The sequence below is a fragment of the Benincasa hispida genome, chromosome 1 (assembly GCF_009727055.1).
Source record: "Benincasa hispida cultivar B227 chromosome 1, ASM972705v1, whole genome shotgun sequence".
Lineage (NCBI taxonomy): Eukaryota > Viridiplantae > Streptophyta > Magnoliopsida > Cucurbitales > Cucurbitaceae > Benincasa > Benincasa hispida.
The window spans coordinates 250,048-266,474 of record NC_052349.1 but is presented as its reverse complement, the minus strand read 5'-3'; the positions used below and the strand labels follow the sequence as shown (position 1 = coordinate 266,474).

The following is a 16,427-nucleotide window of genomic DNA, read 5'->3' as shown; positions in this document are numbered from 1 at the left end:
CTTTGCAGATCATTGTTAGAAAAAAAACAAGGTGAGATACTAAGAATTCTTCCCAACGAAGTTGTCTAATGACCCGTTAAAATTTGGTACTTAAAAAAATGGCCTGTTAAAATCTTATTTAAAAAATATGTTATTTCGAAATTAAAATTTAAAAAGATTTATAAGATTAATTTTTTTTATTTAAATTATCATTCTAAAATAAAAAAAAAGAAAATGGGAGTGACTACATCCCCATCAGCTTTAGCTGAGCGGCAGCCTAACTCACAACTGAAGAAACTGATAACCACCACCACCACTTCCACTCTTTCTCGCCCCAAAAAAATGCAATCCTCTCCGGCGCCGCCGTTTGCCGCCCCCTCCCCCGCCGCCGTCGCCCTCAAAGACTCCAAAACCACTCTCTCCATCATCCTCGCCACCGCCCTCTTCTCCCTTATCTTCTTCCTCTCCATCTCCTCCTCCGCCCACTTCTCCTCTGCCGCCCTCCCACGCCGCCCCAAACCCGACCCTTTCCTCTTCCCCACCCGCCAGGCCCATCGGACTGTCTTCCATAGCAGCAATGCTTCTTCCGATCCCACTCCCCCTTCTATCGCTTATCTCATTTCCGGATCCAATGGCGATTTCGATCGGATTCTTCGCCTTCTTCTCGCCGTTTATCATCCTAGGAACCACTATCTTCTTCACCTTGATCTCTCCGCTCCTCAAACGGAGCGCGATTCTCTTTCCCTCGCCGTCGAATCTGTTCCCATTTTCAGAGCTGCTCAGAATGTCGATGTAATTGGTAAGGCTGATTTTGTGTATCTCAAAGGCTCCTCCGCAATTTCTTCGACGCTTCACGGTGCTTCGCTGCTCCTCCACTTGTCGCCGAATTGGGATTGGTTTATTCGTCTCTCCGCCGATGATTACCCACTTGTCACGCAAGACGGTATGTTTTCTGGAAATTTTCATCTGGTATGGACTTTTCCCCCTTTTTTGAGGATGTTGTTTATTGAGTGTTATTCTGTGGGTTCTTTAGATCTTCTTCACATTCTGTCATTTCTGCCTAAGGATATGAACTTCGTAACGCATTCGAGTTACATTGGGTGGAGAGAGTAAGATCATCACTCTTTCAAAATTCAATGCTTTCTTAAGTTGTAACGTATTTTTTCTGAACTGCCAACTCTTGTTCTTGTGTGTTGATGAAAGGGCTAGGAAATTGAAGCCAATAATTGTTGATCCTGGGCTTTATCTTTCTGAGAAAACTGCCATGTTCTATGCCACCCAGAAGAGGGAATTGCCTAATGCGTTTCACTTGTTTTCAGGTAGGCCTTCATCTTTCCTAACCTTTTGAATGATTGCTTGCATCTTCAGTTTAATGATTATCTGTGGAGCTTCAATAGCTTCTGGATAATGGGTCTACCTTGGGTCTTGGGATGGTGCAATATTAGTTATAAAGTTAAGATATTGCAAACTGTAGATGTTTAGAAGATGGGGCTTCTGGTTTCATTCCAAGAAGTCTATTAAGTTCATTGGTATTGTTTATAAATACTGGATTTGCTCTCAACAACACTCTTATGTACACTATATGTCTATAGTTTTGTATATGGTGGGGGCTCTGTTATTGGGAAGCTGTCTATATGTGATTTTAGTTTTATAGTTTTATGGTGGGGGCTCTGTTATTGACCATAGCTCTTGTTAGGACATAGGTGCTCAACCTAGAGATCGGAGATTCAGGTCTCCCAACCCACATTTCACCCATCATTCTTCATTTGCCAACTTGAACATTGCTCAACAAGTCAAGACATTGTCCTGACTAAGAGATCATAGGTTCATATCTCTACCTCACATGTTGTTGAACACATCGTGCATCTTTTTCTTCTTTTTTTGGTGAATTAAAAACTGTTTTTGTAATTCCTAACCGAAAAATGGTGATTCCCTCGACTTGGAAATGCCATCCTTGTGTGATTCGTTTTCCATTTTGATGCTGTGTATGTATGTGTTTTAGTATCTCAATTAGTATTGCCTGTCTTTCTATCAGAGTGTGTGTGAGTGAGAGGAAGAGATGAACTTGTGGGGNGCCGCCCTCCCACGCCGCCCCAAACCCGACCCTTTCCTCTTCCCCACCCGCCAGGCCCATCGGACTGTCTTCCATAGCAGCAATGCTTCTTCCGATCCCACTCCCCCTTCTATCGCTTATCTCATTTCCGGATCCAATGGCGATTTCGATCGGATTCTTCGCCTTCTTCTCGCCGTTTATCATCCTAGGAACCACTATCTTCTTCACCTTGATCTCTCCGCTCCTCAAACGGAGCGCGATTCTCTTTCCCTCGCCGTCGAATCTGTTCCCATTTTCAGAGCTGCTCAGAATGTCGATGTAATTGGTAAGGCTGATTTTGTGTATCTCAAAGGCTCCTCCGCAATTTCTTCGACGCTTCACGGTGCTTCGCTGCTCCTCCACTTGTCGCCGAATTGGGATTGGTTTATTCGTCTCTCCGCCGATGATTACCCACTTGTCACGCAAGACGGTATGTTTTCTGGAAATTTTCATCTGGTATGGACTTTTCCCCCTTTTTTGAGGATGTTGTTTATTGAGTGTTATTCTGTGGGTTCTTTAGATCTTCTTCACATTCTGTCATTTCTGCCTAAGGATATGAACTTCGTAACGCATTCGAGTTACATTGGGTGGAGAGAGTAAGATCATCACTCTTTCAAAATTCAATGCTTTCTTAAGTTGTAACGTATTTTTTCTGAACTGCCAACTCTTGTTCTTGTGTGTTGATGAAAGGGCTAGGAAATTGAAGCCAATAATTGTTGATCCTGGGCTTTATCTTTCTGAGAAAACTGCCATGTTCTATGCCACCCAGAAGAGGGAATTGCCTAATGCGTTTCACTTGTTTTCAGGTAGGCCTTCATCTTTCCTAACCTTTTGAATGATTGCTTGCATCTTCAGTTTAATGATTATCTGTGGAGCTTCAATAGCTTCTGGATAATGGGTCTACCTTGGGTCTTGGGATGGTGCAATATTAGTTATAAAGTTAAGATATTGCAAACTGTAGATGTTTAGAAGATGGGGCTTCTGGTTTCATTCCAAGAAGTCTATTAAGTTCATTGGTATTGTTTATAAATACTGGATTTGCTCTCAACAACACTCTTATGTACACTATATGTCTATAGTTTTGTATATGGTGGGGGCTCTGTTATTGGGAAGCTGTCTATATGTGATTTTAGTTTTATAGTTTTATGGTGGGGGCTCTGTTATTGACCATAGCTCTTGTTAGGACATAGGTGCTCAACCTAGAGATCGGAGATTCAGGTCTCCCAACCCACATTTCACCCATCATTCTTCATTTGCCAACTTGAACATTGCTCAACAAGTCAAGACATTGTCCTGACTAAGAGATCATAGGTTCATATCTCTACCTCACATGTTGTTGAACACATCGTCCATCTTTTTCTTCTTTTTTTGGTGAATTAAAAACTGTTTTTGTAATTCCTAACCGAAAAATGGTGATTCCCTCGACTTGGAAATGCCATCCTTGTGTGATTCGTTTTCCATTTTGATGCTGTGTATGTATGTGTTTTAGTATCTCAATTAGTATTGCCTGTCTTTCTATCAGAGTGTGTGTGAGTGAGAGGAAGAGATGAACTTGTGGGGATAGTCTATATTTTCATTTGATAGGGAAAGCAAGAGAGGGATTTTCTTTGGCAATTGTCTATCTTCTCATATCATGTTATCCAATACTAAAACCAATTTTTCTGCAGGTTCATCTATTTCTATTTTAAGTCGAAATGTTGTCGAGTTCTGCATTCTTGGAACGGATAATCTTCCAAGAACTCTATTGATGTACTTCTCGAATACTCAATCTGGCCACTTGAACTATTTTCCAACTGTCCTCTGTAATTCTCGTCAGTTCAACAAGACAGTCCTTAATGATAATTTACTATTTGCCATATTTGATAAGCCACCTAAAGAACAACCCCAAGTCCTCGGCCCCTCTGATTTTGATCTCATGATTGAGAGTGGAGCAGCCTTCGCCACAAGATTTAAGTTGAACGACCCAGTCCTCAATCGTATTGATAATGAGATCTTGAATCGTGGCCCCGGACATACTGTGCCTGGTGGGTGGTGCTTGGGGGAGCTTGGAAATGATACATGTTTGGTCTGGGGAGATGCAGATGTAATTAGGCCAGGTTTAGGAGCAAGAAGACTTGAAAAACGAATTGTTGGATTGCTTTCAAATGGTACGTTTAGATTGAACAGGTGTGTAGTTGTTGAATGATTCTTAACAATTGAACATCCCCAAAAGAAAACAGAAGGGAAAAAATGGCTGCAAATCGAGGTAGTGGAATTTGTCATCTTGATTGATTCTTTAGCCTTCAGCAAGCTTTTAGGTCATTTAGTTGTTAACATCAAGCGGACGGGTATGTATATATATAGATATATATATTTGAGTTCAACTAACATGTGAAATATTGTAACTTTTGACCGTTGGGTTAGGGACATATACCTAATTAAGCGTTGGTGAAAGGAAATTAAAGTTTACTCATTGAACAAAAGCATCTATTTGGTTGTCTTTCAGAATTTTGTAATTTTTAAAAATGAATTAATCTATTAGATATAAGTTTTGAATGTTATGTCTAATGGGTTTTGAACTTATAATTTCAAGTTTAATAATTTGGTTAATTTTAAAAAAATTGAAAACTTAGGACTTGTTTGGTAGAGAATCTAAAAACATAAATTTGAAAACAATGGAGTAAATGAAAGCATAGTTGTATTTCTTGTTTTTAGATATGTGTTTGGTAGCAAAATTAAGAAATGAAATTCTAATTTAAAAAATTGTAAACTACTTGTAGTTACCTAGTAAATACTAGTTGACAATAAACTAATAATAATTTATTTATGAATATGGTTTTATGTTAAAAGATTATATAATTATTATTTTGTAATATTATGTAACGTATGTGATAAATTGAAACTTTTGTCCCTAGAGGTTTTATGGTTTCTAATTAGAATTTACTCATATAATTTGATAAAAAGCTTCATAAATAGATCCTATGGTAGAGACTATTCAAGAGGATTTAACAAACCATATGGCCTATATATGAATTTATATTAAATCATAGAAACTAAATTCTAAATTTTAAAGTCATATGGACTAACTTTTAACTTTATCCATACTATAGGGACCAAATTTAGATTTTGATGTAATTTATAATAGGGTAATTGCAAAAACATACGTTAGGCCAATTTACTCATATATTTTACGTTAGGTCTTCCAATGCATTGACTTTGCCATAGGGTGTAGAAGAACTCGATCTTGTGCGATCTGAAGAACGTCAGAAAACTCCAAAAAAAAAAAAAAAAAAATTGCTATTGCAAAAATTAAGAAGGGAAATCAAAGTGGAACAGATCAAATATATCACTGGAAATTCAACTGCCAAATTATATGCTTTAATATTTATTATCTAACAAGATGTATTGGGTTTGGTTATACCCTGCACACTGCACCCTACCTACTCAACTATAGCTAATTCCAATAACTGATTTATCAAAATCCCTTACCTATTGTCAAGGCTAAAAAATAATGTCAATGAAAGAAGATAAACTTGATGTGATGAAACAAAAACAGCATGCATGTCTTCAAGAACAGAATCCAACAACTTCACCATTTAATTTAGTGGTTCATACCAACTCCAAAATCCAAATTGATCTAATATTTTCAGCACCATATAAAGAGAAGAATTTCTACTCATTTGCATATCACCACAAGAATTATAATCTTCTGAGTTCTACAAACCAGCAAGAGAAGTTCTTCATACCTGACTCTGCAACAATCAACATGTTCATCGGGCAATCATCTTTTCCCGCCTTCCTTGCGACGGTAATCATCGTGGTGCATTTTGTGGCGTCCAAGTCTGCAGCTGTCACTGCCAATACTGGGGGACACGAACCGGTCCTTGAATTTTATATGCACGACATTCTCGGCGGTGGCAGCCCAACCGCGAGACCGATTACTGGCCTGCTGGGGAACATATACACTGGTCAAGTACCCTTTGCAACACCTATAGGCTTCCTTCCCCCAGACGGTGGTGTAGCAATCCCAAATGCCAATGGTGCTCTCCCTACTGTGAATGGCATCAATGGGATCCCTCTAGGGACTGGCTTGTCTGGCACCGCTTTTGCTGGAAATCCCAACCCACAAAATATCCCCCAAACCCAATTGGGACCAGATGGCTTGGGGCTAGGCTTCGGAACCATTACCGTCATCGATGACATCTTGACCACCGCGCCAGAGTTGGGCTCACAATCAATTGGCCAAGCACAAGGGGTGTATGTGGCTAGCTCAGCTGATGGAACTACGCAGATGATGGCATTTACAGCCATGCTCGAAGGAGGAGAATATGGGGACAGTCTCAACTTCTATGGAGTATTCAGGATTGGTAGCCCCTCGTCACATTTGTCAGTGACTGGAGGAACTGGCAAGTTCAAGAACGCACGTGGGATTGCAGAGATGCGGTCGCTCATTCCTCCTGGCCAGCACGTCACAGATGGAGCAGAAACATTGCTGAGGGTCCTTGTACATCTAAGCTACTGAAAACCAATATGGTGAACAAAGAACAACGTAATATATGTGTGGTGATGAATGCAACCAGGGTCTGTAGTTTCTGTTAAATGCAGCTGCAAGTCAAAAGAGTATAATCTAGTTTTATGAACTTTATATATTTCTCAGTTGTAATTCTGTTGTGATCATGTCATGACTGAATTTATTTGAATTTGATGATAAACTTAAAAAAAAAAAAAGAAAAAAAAGAAATATCATATCAAATGTAATTAGTTAGAGACATGCTCGTGATATAACATTCCGGGTAATAAACATAGTTAAAAGCAGCATCAAAAGAACGAAACAAATTTACAAGGTGGATAAGAGGTATATAGCTTCACCGAAAAGAATGATGCTGAAAACTTGAAACCCAAAACAGTTGGTGAATCCTGAAGGAAACACAACCCCTGGTGAATCCTGAAGGAAACACAATATCTGGTATGAAACACAATCTGGTGAATCCCAAAGGAAACACAATATCCGGTGAATCCCGAAGGAAACACAATCTGGTGAATCCCGAAGAAAACACAATATCTAGTGAATCTTGAAGGAAACACAATACATAGTGGGCATCTAACTAATTAGTAAAGACACTATCACAGCCTCAATATCACAATTATCACAATATGGTTTCATAACATACATATACACCTCAACATCATAGCTATACAACATGCATATTTGCCTCAATATCCTCATATCAAATGCAACCTCAGTGAGTCATGTATCACCTCTTACTAGCATGCAAGTATCTATGTGCACAAATAAATCTTTGAGATTCTCATACAAGAACATATATCGGTCATACTATACTATCCATCTATCATGCTATCGTTCTATCATAATTTTCATCTATCATGCTGACATATATCTAGTGTCTAGCCCGTAAGCAATTTCAGTAGTAAGATTATTTACTTTGATATTAGGTTGAGCCAAAAAGCAATTAAATCTTTGTGAAATTCTTTAATTCTTAATCGAGCCAAATATTTGAGCAACTAAATCTTTCTAATCTCCACAATCTTTGAATTAAATCCTAGTACATAAACCAAAATAAAATTTAACCTTTACGTTCACACCTAAGCGTTTAATCACGTCAAAATCAGCAACAAAACTCAATAACTTAATTCGTATAAATTACATTCGAACTGAACAAGTCACAAAGCCCCAAATCTTACAAAAATTCTTGCCGAAATCACCTTAACTCTACTTGACAGCACGCTAATGACCTTTTAAACTCCTTCAAACTTTCAAATTCAACCTCCAAAATCACGTTTGAAATGATAATTAAACCCGTTATTTATTGGGTATTCAAGATCCTTAACAAAACCATGAAAATCATTTAGATCTTATCCCAAAACTACGAACCTCACGACGGCGTTTGACAGAGGACAACGACTGGAAGAGAGGAGAACCAATGACGAGCAGATTCAGCGACATGAAGGTCGGAACGATGCGATTGCAACTTGACGGAGGAAAGGATGTGGACGTTAGTGGTGCGACAACCGAAGTTCGTCTAAACAAAAGAGAAAATGAGAAAATGGGGATTTGAAAATTCCATATTTCTTTTCTTTTTAATTCTCCATCACACAAATACATAGACTATATATATATATATATATTAGGGGCGTACATGGGTTGAGTTGGGTTGGGTTGAGGGTATTTTTTGGATCACCCCGAAATTTCATGTTGGTTTGATTGGCTACCGAAATGACCCAAATAAAGTTTTCAACCCAACCCAACCCTTAAAATTCGGGTTGGGTTGGGTTGGGTTGTCAGGTTTTAATTTTTTTTTTTAATGAAAAATATATAAATTTATATAAAACACATGACTAATAACTAATATCTCATAAAATAAGATGCTAAATACTAAATATCTATGATATTTATTGTAAACGTTAAACAAAGACAAATATCATAACAATTTTAAAAGAAAAATATTAAAAATTAAAAAATTAATCAATACAACGAAATCAAACTTTAAACAAAGAAGAATATATATATATATATAAAATGGCTAGTTGCATGAATAGAATTCAAACCCAAAATAATAGAATACGTATACAAGGATAAAATAATTGCATATATAGATCAAAAAATGGTAAAAGACTAAAAAACCCATGCCTAGCCACCATTTTGTTCGCTTCTTCTCGGTTTTCTCAAATTAAAAGTTATCACTGATAGCAACTATCACTAATAACCATTGATAATTGCTATCAGCTATTATCGCTGATAGCTTCTATCAATTGCTATCGATGATAGTTACTATCAACGATAGCTTTCAATTTTAGAAAAATTAATACAATATTGAAATATTAACTTTTAGTTTGCTATCAATTATTAGTAGCTATCATTGATTCACTTTCATCAATTGGAATCAACGTTGAAATATTACTACTTAAGGCTATCAGTGGCTATCAATGATATATTTATAAATAGTGATCAACTTTGAAAGAAGACCAACAACTTTGATTACCATGGTAGTTATCACTAATAATCTTTTATCATGACTATCACTGATAGCAGTTATCAATCGTTATCACTGATAGACTTTCATTAATTAGAATCAACCTTGAAATATTAACACTTAAGGCTATCAATGATACACTTCTATAACTAGTTATCACCTTTGAAAGAAACTCGATATATAGATATCACCTAAGTTTTATCACCGATACCACTAACATCACTCATACTGTGGTTATCAGTGATAGCTTATTTCATTGATAATCACTAATAAGATGCTATTAATGATCTCACTGATATCATGCTATCAGTGATAGTTCTCTATCACCGATAACGTGCTATCAGTGGTAGCTTCTATCACCGATAACATGCTATCAATAGTAGCTTCTATCAATCATAGCCACTGAACAACTTTTTGCCCATTTCTTGTCCTTCCCAAACATTTATAAGTTCCTTTTCTTTTCGATGATAGCTTCTACCACTGATAAACATGCTATTAGTGATAGATAACTTCTAGGCATTCTACTTACATTTTAGTTCGAGATTCAAATTTATTAATTAAATTCACTAAGTTGGCTATCAATGATAGATTTCTATAAGTGACTATTAACTACGAAAATATAATCAAAGATTAAGCTATCAATGATAGAAAATATTAGTGGCTATCATTGATAGACTTTCATTTGCTATTTATATTTATTGTTGTTATAATAATCAAACTTGATGATTGGCTTATTGGTGTTAAGTCACTTATGAATTGAGTACTTTTAAGTCCTACGTATAGAACCCAGCCTCATAATTCTTATGAAAGAAGAAGAAGAAGAAGAAGAAGAAATTCAAATAAAGGAAAGAAAAATTTAAAAAATAAGAGAAAGAGAAGAAGCAGAAACTGAAAAAAGGAAAGAAACAGAAATAGAAAAAAAAAGAAAAAGAAGAAGAAAAAGAAAAAAACTACACAAATGAAAGAAAAACTAAAAAAACAAAAAGAAATGGAAGAAGCAAAAAATCGGAGAAAGAAAAGAAAATAAAATAATAAAAAAAAGATAAGGGAAGAAGCAAAAATCAGAGAAAGAGAAGAAAATAAAAATAAAAAAAGAATAAGCAAGAACTGAAGAAAGAAAAAAAAAGAATAAGCAAAAACAGAAAAAAAAATTAAAATTAAAAAGAAATGTAAAAAAAGAAAGAAATGAAAGAAAATAAAAAGTAAAGGAAAGAAAAAGAAAGAAATGAAAGAAACTAAAAAAATAAAGGAAAGAAACAAAAATCGGATAAAGGAAAGAATAAAATAAAATAAAAAAAAGGAAGAAGCAAAAATTGAGAAAGAAAATAAAATGAAAAAATGAAAAAAGAAAGGGAAGAAGCAAAAATCGAAGAAGAAAAAGAAAATAAATAGACTAAAAAAAAGTGTACAATAATATAAGACAAAGGAGGGCAAACCTAAACCGGTTTTCTTCGGCACTCGGTTCCCCTCGACTTTGCATCATCAAGTCGACGTTCAGTTGACTTTTTAGATTTTTTCTCTTATTATACTATGTATTACAAATATCCTATATAAAATTCGGGTTGGATTGAGTCAACCAAAATTTTTTTTAGCCAACCCACAACCCAACCCAACAAAAATAGAAAAATTCAACCCAACCTAACCCAAGAACAAAACTAACCCAACCCAACTCTTACATTTTGGGTTGGGTAGTCCGAGTTATTTGGGTTGTCAGATATATTATTTCTTTTTCTTTTCTTAAATTCCAAAACTCTTATATATATTCCTTAATAAATATGTCATATCAAACTCAAATCTTTCACCTCTTCCTCAATTAATTAAATAAACCTAAAAATAAATTCACAACTTTAAATCACTTCCTTCCAAAAAATTCTAAATCCCAACATTAAATTCTAACTTTCTAAATTAACTCGAATCCAAATTTACAAATCTTTTTAAATACTTGAATTACTTCCAAATAAACTAATTATCTTTTCCTAATTCTTTACTTAAATTGGATCCAAGTTCCAAAATTAAAGAGGTTAAAATCTTATAAAACCACAATTTCCCCTTATCCCTTTCAAATTTCACAAAAACTCAAAATTTCTTATACAAATAATTCAATTATCCCGACCAATTAATTTAAAATTCATGCTCAAATAATCTACATTAACCAATAAAACTTCTTCAACGGTAATAATTTGTTTCCAAATTCCAAAGATTATGAAACTAAAACTCAATAACTTGAGATAATTAACTTAAATTTTCCTTAAAAAAGTCGAGACATTACAGCTTAATTGCCTCAAATTGATATGGTATGATTTAATTAGACGAGACAATCAAGCGTAAATGGATGATAAGTTTAATTTTGGAATGAAATGATTTTCTCCATTCCATTCTTGGTCTATAAAAATGTATTCAAACAATCTCAAAATCCCACTCTCCCTATTTGATTTTCTCCCTATTATTATGTCAGCGACAACCTTTTCCGTAGCTCCGTCCATAGTTGAATTTGAGGCCAAGATGATTTCGATGATTATCATCTCTATAATGGCCGCTATCAAGTTTGGTTACAACATCGGTCTTCACTCTTTCTCCTCTGTCGAATCTGTCACCACCACCACCTCTCGCGACTCCACTGGCAGCTCCTCTCGCTCTTCCTCCCAAAACAACCCCATCTGCCCTACCTCCATAACCACCACCGATCTCCCGAACCAAAAATGTTTTTCTATTTCCAGATTCTTCAGAAAAGAGCCGAAGAATCGTGGCGGTGATTCCAAGTCGCCGTGTGTTAGAAGGATGCAGGTGATCAAGAAATACTTCACAAAAATCCAGTTGAAAATTCGATGTTGCTAGTCTTCATCACCGAGCCACTCCGGCGTGCTCCAACAAGGATGCATACAAAGCTATGGTTCATCATACCTATCGTTAACGGAAGAACGTAAGAAGGCAATCCAAGCGGCCATTGATCACTACAAAAAGTCACTATACACTAAATTTTTTTTTGTTAAAATAAATAATTGTTCGCTCAATGTAAATGGAATCGAGTCACTCGTTTTTTTAATATAAGTATTTCTCCGGATTATTGAAAATTTATCTTCAAACCATTTGGTGGACTCTTTTTAAGAGTGAGTTTGGATGGCTTTTAGGTAGTAAAGTGCTTTAAGCCTTTTCAAATTATGAAAATGCATTCATAGATTTTTTGGTCGACCATCAAATTTTCTATGGTACGCAATCTTGACATCATGAAATCCTTTGGAGAAATACTTAGGTTTTGATAATGTTTTCTCCCTTTAATTGATATGAAATTGTGTAGTACCAAAAAGAACTAACATTCATTACTCTGTAAAATTGAACATTTGTTAAGTTTTTTTTTTTTTTGTATTTTCTTTGGCTGCATGGAGCTGTGACCAATTTCATGCTAATCAAGTTTTCTACCTCCCTTTTTATTTATACATTCTTCAAATTTTAAAGGCCTTTGTTCTGTACTCAAACTTAAAACATATCTCAAATATCATATTTTAAATTCAAGTTTATAGATCCTGCAGTTTGCAACCTAATATTTACTTACAATAAAACCAATAATCAATACAAATGTTATAATAGCTTAGACATTATTATTATTCAAACTTCAACCTCTAGCATTTTAATCAAGACACATTCCCAAGTTTTATTTAAATTTAACTATCACAAAAACAAACAAAAAAATTGTCAATTATGTGAATATTGTGTATATAATAACTTGTTTAGAAAACATGAAGTTGATTTCTTTATAATTTAAACAATTGATTTTAATTTTTTATTTGTATAATTTTTCAAAAAATATCAATCGACAAAGAAAATTTTATTGATATTTCCTTAAAATAGAATTAAGAAGCAAATCCATCAAAATCGTTTTCAATTGCCAATTCCTACCTCATGTTACAATTTAGGTTTTCAATCCCAAACTGCAATGGTTGTTGATGGATTCCTGAACCTTTTAATTTCCGCAATTTTCTATTTTGGAGAGTGTTACTATTATTATTATTATTATTATTATTTAATTTCTGCAATTTACTATTTTGTTTTCATTTGAGTTGATCTAAGTGTATGATTCATATTTTATTTGGGCTTATTTAAGTGTATGATTCATAGAATTTCATTTGGGCTAATTCACAGATCTTTTTTTTTTTTTTTTTTTTTATTTGGATTGATTCATAGAACTATTTTTTTTATTTGAGCCGATTTAAGAAAATGTTTAGATTGTTTGAAATTTAAAAGTTGTGACAAAAAGAGGGTTTAAAGTATTGTTGTTTGATTTAAAACTTTTTCGTATTAACATATTTTTTTTGTCAAACTATACAATTTTCAAAATTTAAGTAAATACGTCGATGCGTCAAGATTTAGTCATTCTTGAACCTTGAAACGATGGAGACAGAGATATTGATATTGAACTTGATGAATTATTTGGAAAAGAAAGAAGTGGGGAACATGATCTTTGAGTTGGTACGTTACACACAAATAGATTGGGAAATTTGCTAATTCAAACATGTGAACGGGGGACAAGATTGGAGAAAGGAGTAGATGTGTAGATAATTCTAGTTTAATAAAAGAAATGTTATTTTGATACTAAAGAAGATTACAACTTGTAAAAAAATACTGCGTGACAAAACACTATGAGGTTGTGGTAGTAGAATCAAATCGAAATATTTGGTATGTGAGATGCAACAGTAGAAGGATGGTTTTGATTAGAGATTACGGGCATGTCGCCGTAAAACTCATGGATGTTTGACATCACCATACTTAAAGGGGATCACTCATATTTGTATTCAGAATTGACACGGGATCATTTTGTCACACCCCCTCCGAGCTCACCACTCTCACCTGAAGGGAGTGTGAGGATTACAGATATTAGAAAACTTCTACTGTTTAGGATTTTTCCCCTATTACAAATCATTAACTGAGCTATTTTCAGTTAGAAGTGTTTTTGTACAATACATTATCGTTTATCGGACTATAAATTCACTGCTACCATGTGTCTAAACCCTCCTAATACAATTGCCGATATGGAATGATTTCCGCAATCATTTCGCCGACTAGGTTTTAAGCACAATCCATCGCCCCTTTTCTGATACCGGGGGGGGGGGGGGGGTAGGAGGAGGTTAGAAACTTTGGAAAACATGAGCGAGAGTGAGTGGTAAGTTTGAACTAAAATATTATTTGCTTTCAAAACATTTTTGGGAAAGCAATATCACAACATATACGACCATCGAATATATACATTCAATCTAATAAATGAGACGAAGTTGGCATGATCATATAATCCTCTAATTACGTAGTAAATCACCATGAACCGGTTTGAGGAAACAATTTCCAGTACCCTAAACAACCCATCGAATGTGCACATGTTGACAATTCCTGCTAGACATACTCGGGCACGTGGATAACCCCAGCCAAATATACTAACAATTTCAGTCAAACATCCACGAAGTATGCTAATAATATCCGGGGTACAATTTCCAGTTTTCAGTCAAACCAATAGGAACAAACATCCAAACCAAGACTCACAGAGAAAACAACCATCCCAACAAAAGAATAATAATTATAATCCAAGAAAACATATTTTCAGATCATGCCAAGTTTACCAAACTAGTACAAATATACAATACATCTAAACATTAAAAAATATAAATGCTCACGATCTTTGGGCAATCCTTTTAAGATAGCCATCCTTTTGATGGCAATCCTTCCAACGCCAAGCACTAGTAGGCGTTGAGTACTTAGCCAATTTCCTAGCAACACCATCTTCACCATCTAGCCCTTAAAGCTGCTTGCTTGTTCAAGATTTCCTGATTCAAATTACTCGTTTAATAACTTAATTTCTAAACTTTTATCAAGACATTTCCTTCTACAAACTTGTTCTCAATTGTCTCGACAGGCTTACCTTAAAATTTGAACTTTAAATTCCACCGTAAGAGCTCATAATCTTAAGATTAATCCATCTTACTCAGTTGTCCCTGATTCTGTGAATACTTCTTGGTTTCCTTCAATTTTCATAGTCCTTGACTTAGAATTTTCTTATAGCAGCCCTCATACAAAAACTACACTCAATTTCTGAGATTTTGGCTCAATAATCACCTGATTTGCACGAGCAGTTTGGGAGAACTCCTCATTTGAACTTGGTGTTACAATCTACTCTCAATGCCCGGACAGCACCTGCAACCTGTCTATTTTTATCAACACATGGTTCTTGCTATCAATGCATGCTCTTTATGATTAACGCAAGGTCTTCTCCAAACTTGCCCTCAATCACTCTTTCCAACGTCTTTTGAAGGGTAATTGTGTTATGAGCTGAAGTGAAGCCATGGGGTGGTATTCATAGGCCTTTAGGAGACCATCCTCATCATCCCTTAACGCTCTCAACGCATGACACCTCCTTCTTCTAAATTTTGGAGTGTCTTCTCCTTACTTTACCACCACTACTTCCCTACCACCTCCTACTTTGAGGTGTCTTCTCCATCTTTGTCCTATACATGTATGCGCCCGTTGGAACTAAAACGAAGCATGCATAGCAGAAGCGAAGAATCGATAACGTTCTAATTGCATTAAAACAAAGAATAAACATGCTTAAAGAGTTAGAAAATACAACCTTTGTTGACTCCATTGCAATTTTCCTCTCCCGAGCTCGATAGAAACCACCAATGGTGAATTCCACTATTTTTCGGTTGAAGAACACAGTTGTGGGACCGTTATGTTAGTGAAAATAAGGGAATTTCACTATAATACTCTAATCTAATAAGGGCGTATTAGAGTCGACGGCGTTAGCGCGCCCCCTTACCCCTAAACAAAAAGGTTTTTCATAAAGGTAGCAAAAGAGATCTCAGTCTCAAGAGGTACCATATCATATGTGTAACGAAAACGGACATGACACAGCAAGTTGCTAGATTGAAAGATTTCGTTGCAGTTTCAGAAATTTGGAAATTTCCCAGAAGGAAATGGAACTAAGGAATAGACCAAGAGTTTGACGGATGTCGGAGAGTCTCAACCGATAGTCCAAGGTAATGAGAAAGGAAAGCAAGTTGGGGGGAAAGCCTAACACAAAGAGTATTGAAACCTTAATAAAAGCATACTAAAAAAAGTACGTCCGTCCAATCACAAAAATCATCTGCCCGCCTCCTGAGCGTCGATAGATCGACTTTCTTTGGTTAGGACAAATTCAATAGCTTACTTTAGGGTCCTTCACATAATCTCTTACCATGCCCCTTCCTCAATGATGAAAAGATGCTAGAATTAGCATGTTGAGCTGTCTCAACTGGATCAATAGCTTTGTTTTCTACCAGAAACTAATCTTCCCTGGTCTAAGGCATTGTTCTATGATTGATCTGACCATTTTCTTTAGCCGGAAGCTGAAAAGAGATTTGAACAGC

The 16,427-nt window shown here is 35.5% G+C and overlaps 2 protein-coding genes across 2 annotated transcripts; both read left to right on the top strand.

Annotated features, from left to right (window-relative positions):
- Positions 1-213: 213 nt before the first annotated feature.
- Positions 214-4,459, top strand: LOC120069147 (beta-glucuronosyltransferase GlcAT14B-like). Its single transcript, XM_039020829.1, has 5 exons — positions 214-474; positions 2,054-2,501; positions 2,592-2,667; positions 2,762-2,877; positions 3,739-4,459. Exons 1-5 carry the CDS (start codon positions 214-216, stop codon positions 4,254-4,256), a joined length of 1,419 nt encoding a protein of 472 aa, XP_038876757.1. The 3' UTR covers positions 4,257-4,459.
- Positions 4,460-5,810: 1,351 nt separating this feature from the next.
- On the top strand, positions 5,811-6,590 carry LOC120070332 (dirigent protein 16-like). The gene has a single exon (XM_039022264.1). The coding sequence runs from the start codon at positions 5,817-5,819 to the stop codon at positions 6,570-6,572; it is 756 nt and encodes a 251-aa protein (XP_038878192.1). The 5' UTR covers positions 5,811-5,816; the 3' UTR covers positions 6,573-6,590.
- The last annotated feature ends 9,837 nt before the right edge of the window (positions 6,591-16,427 follow it).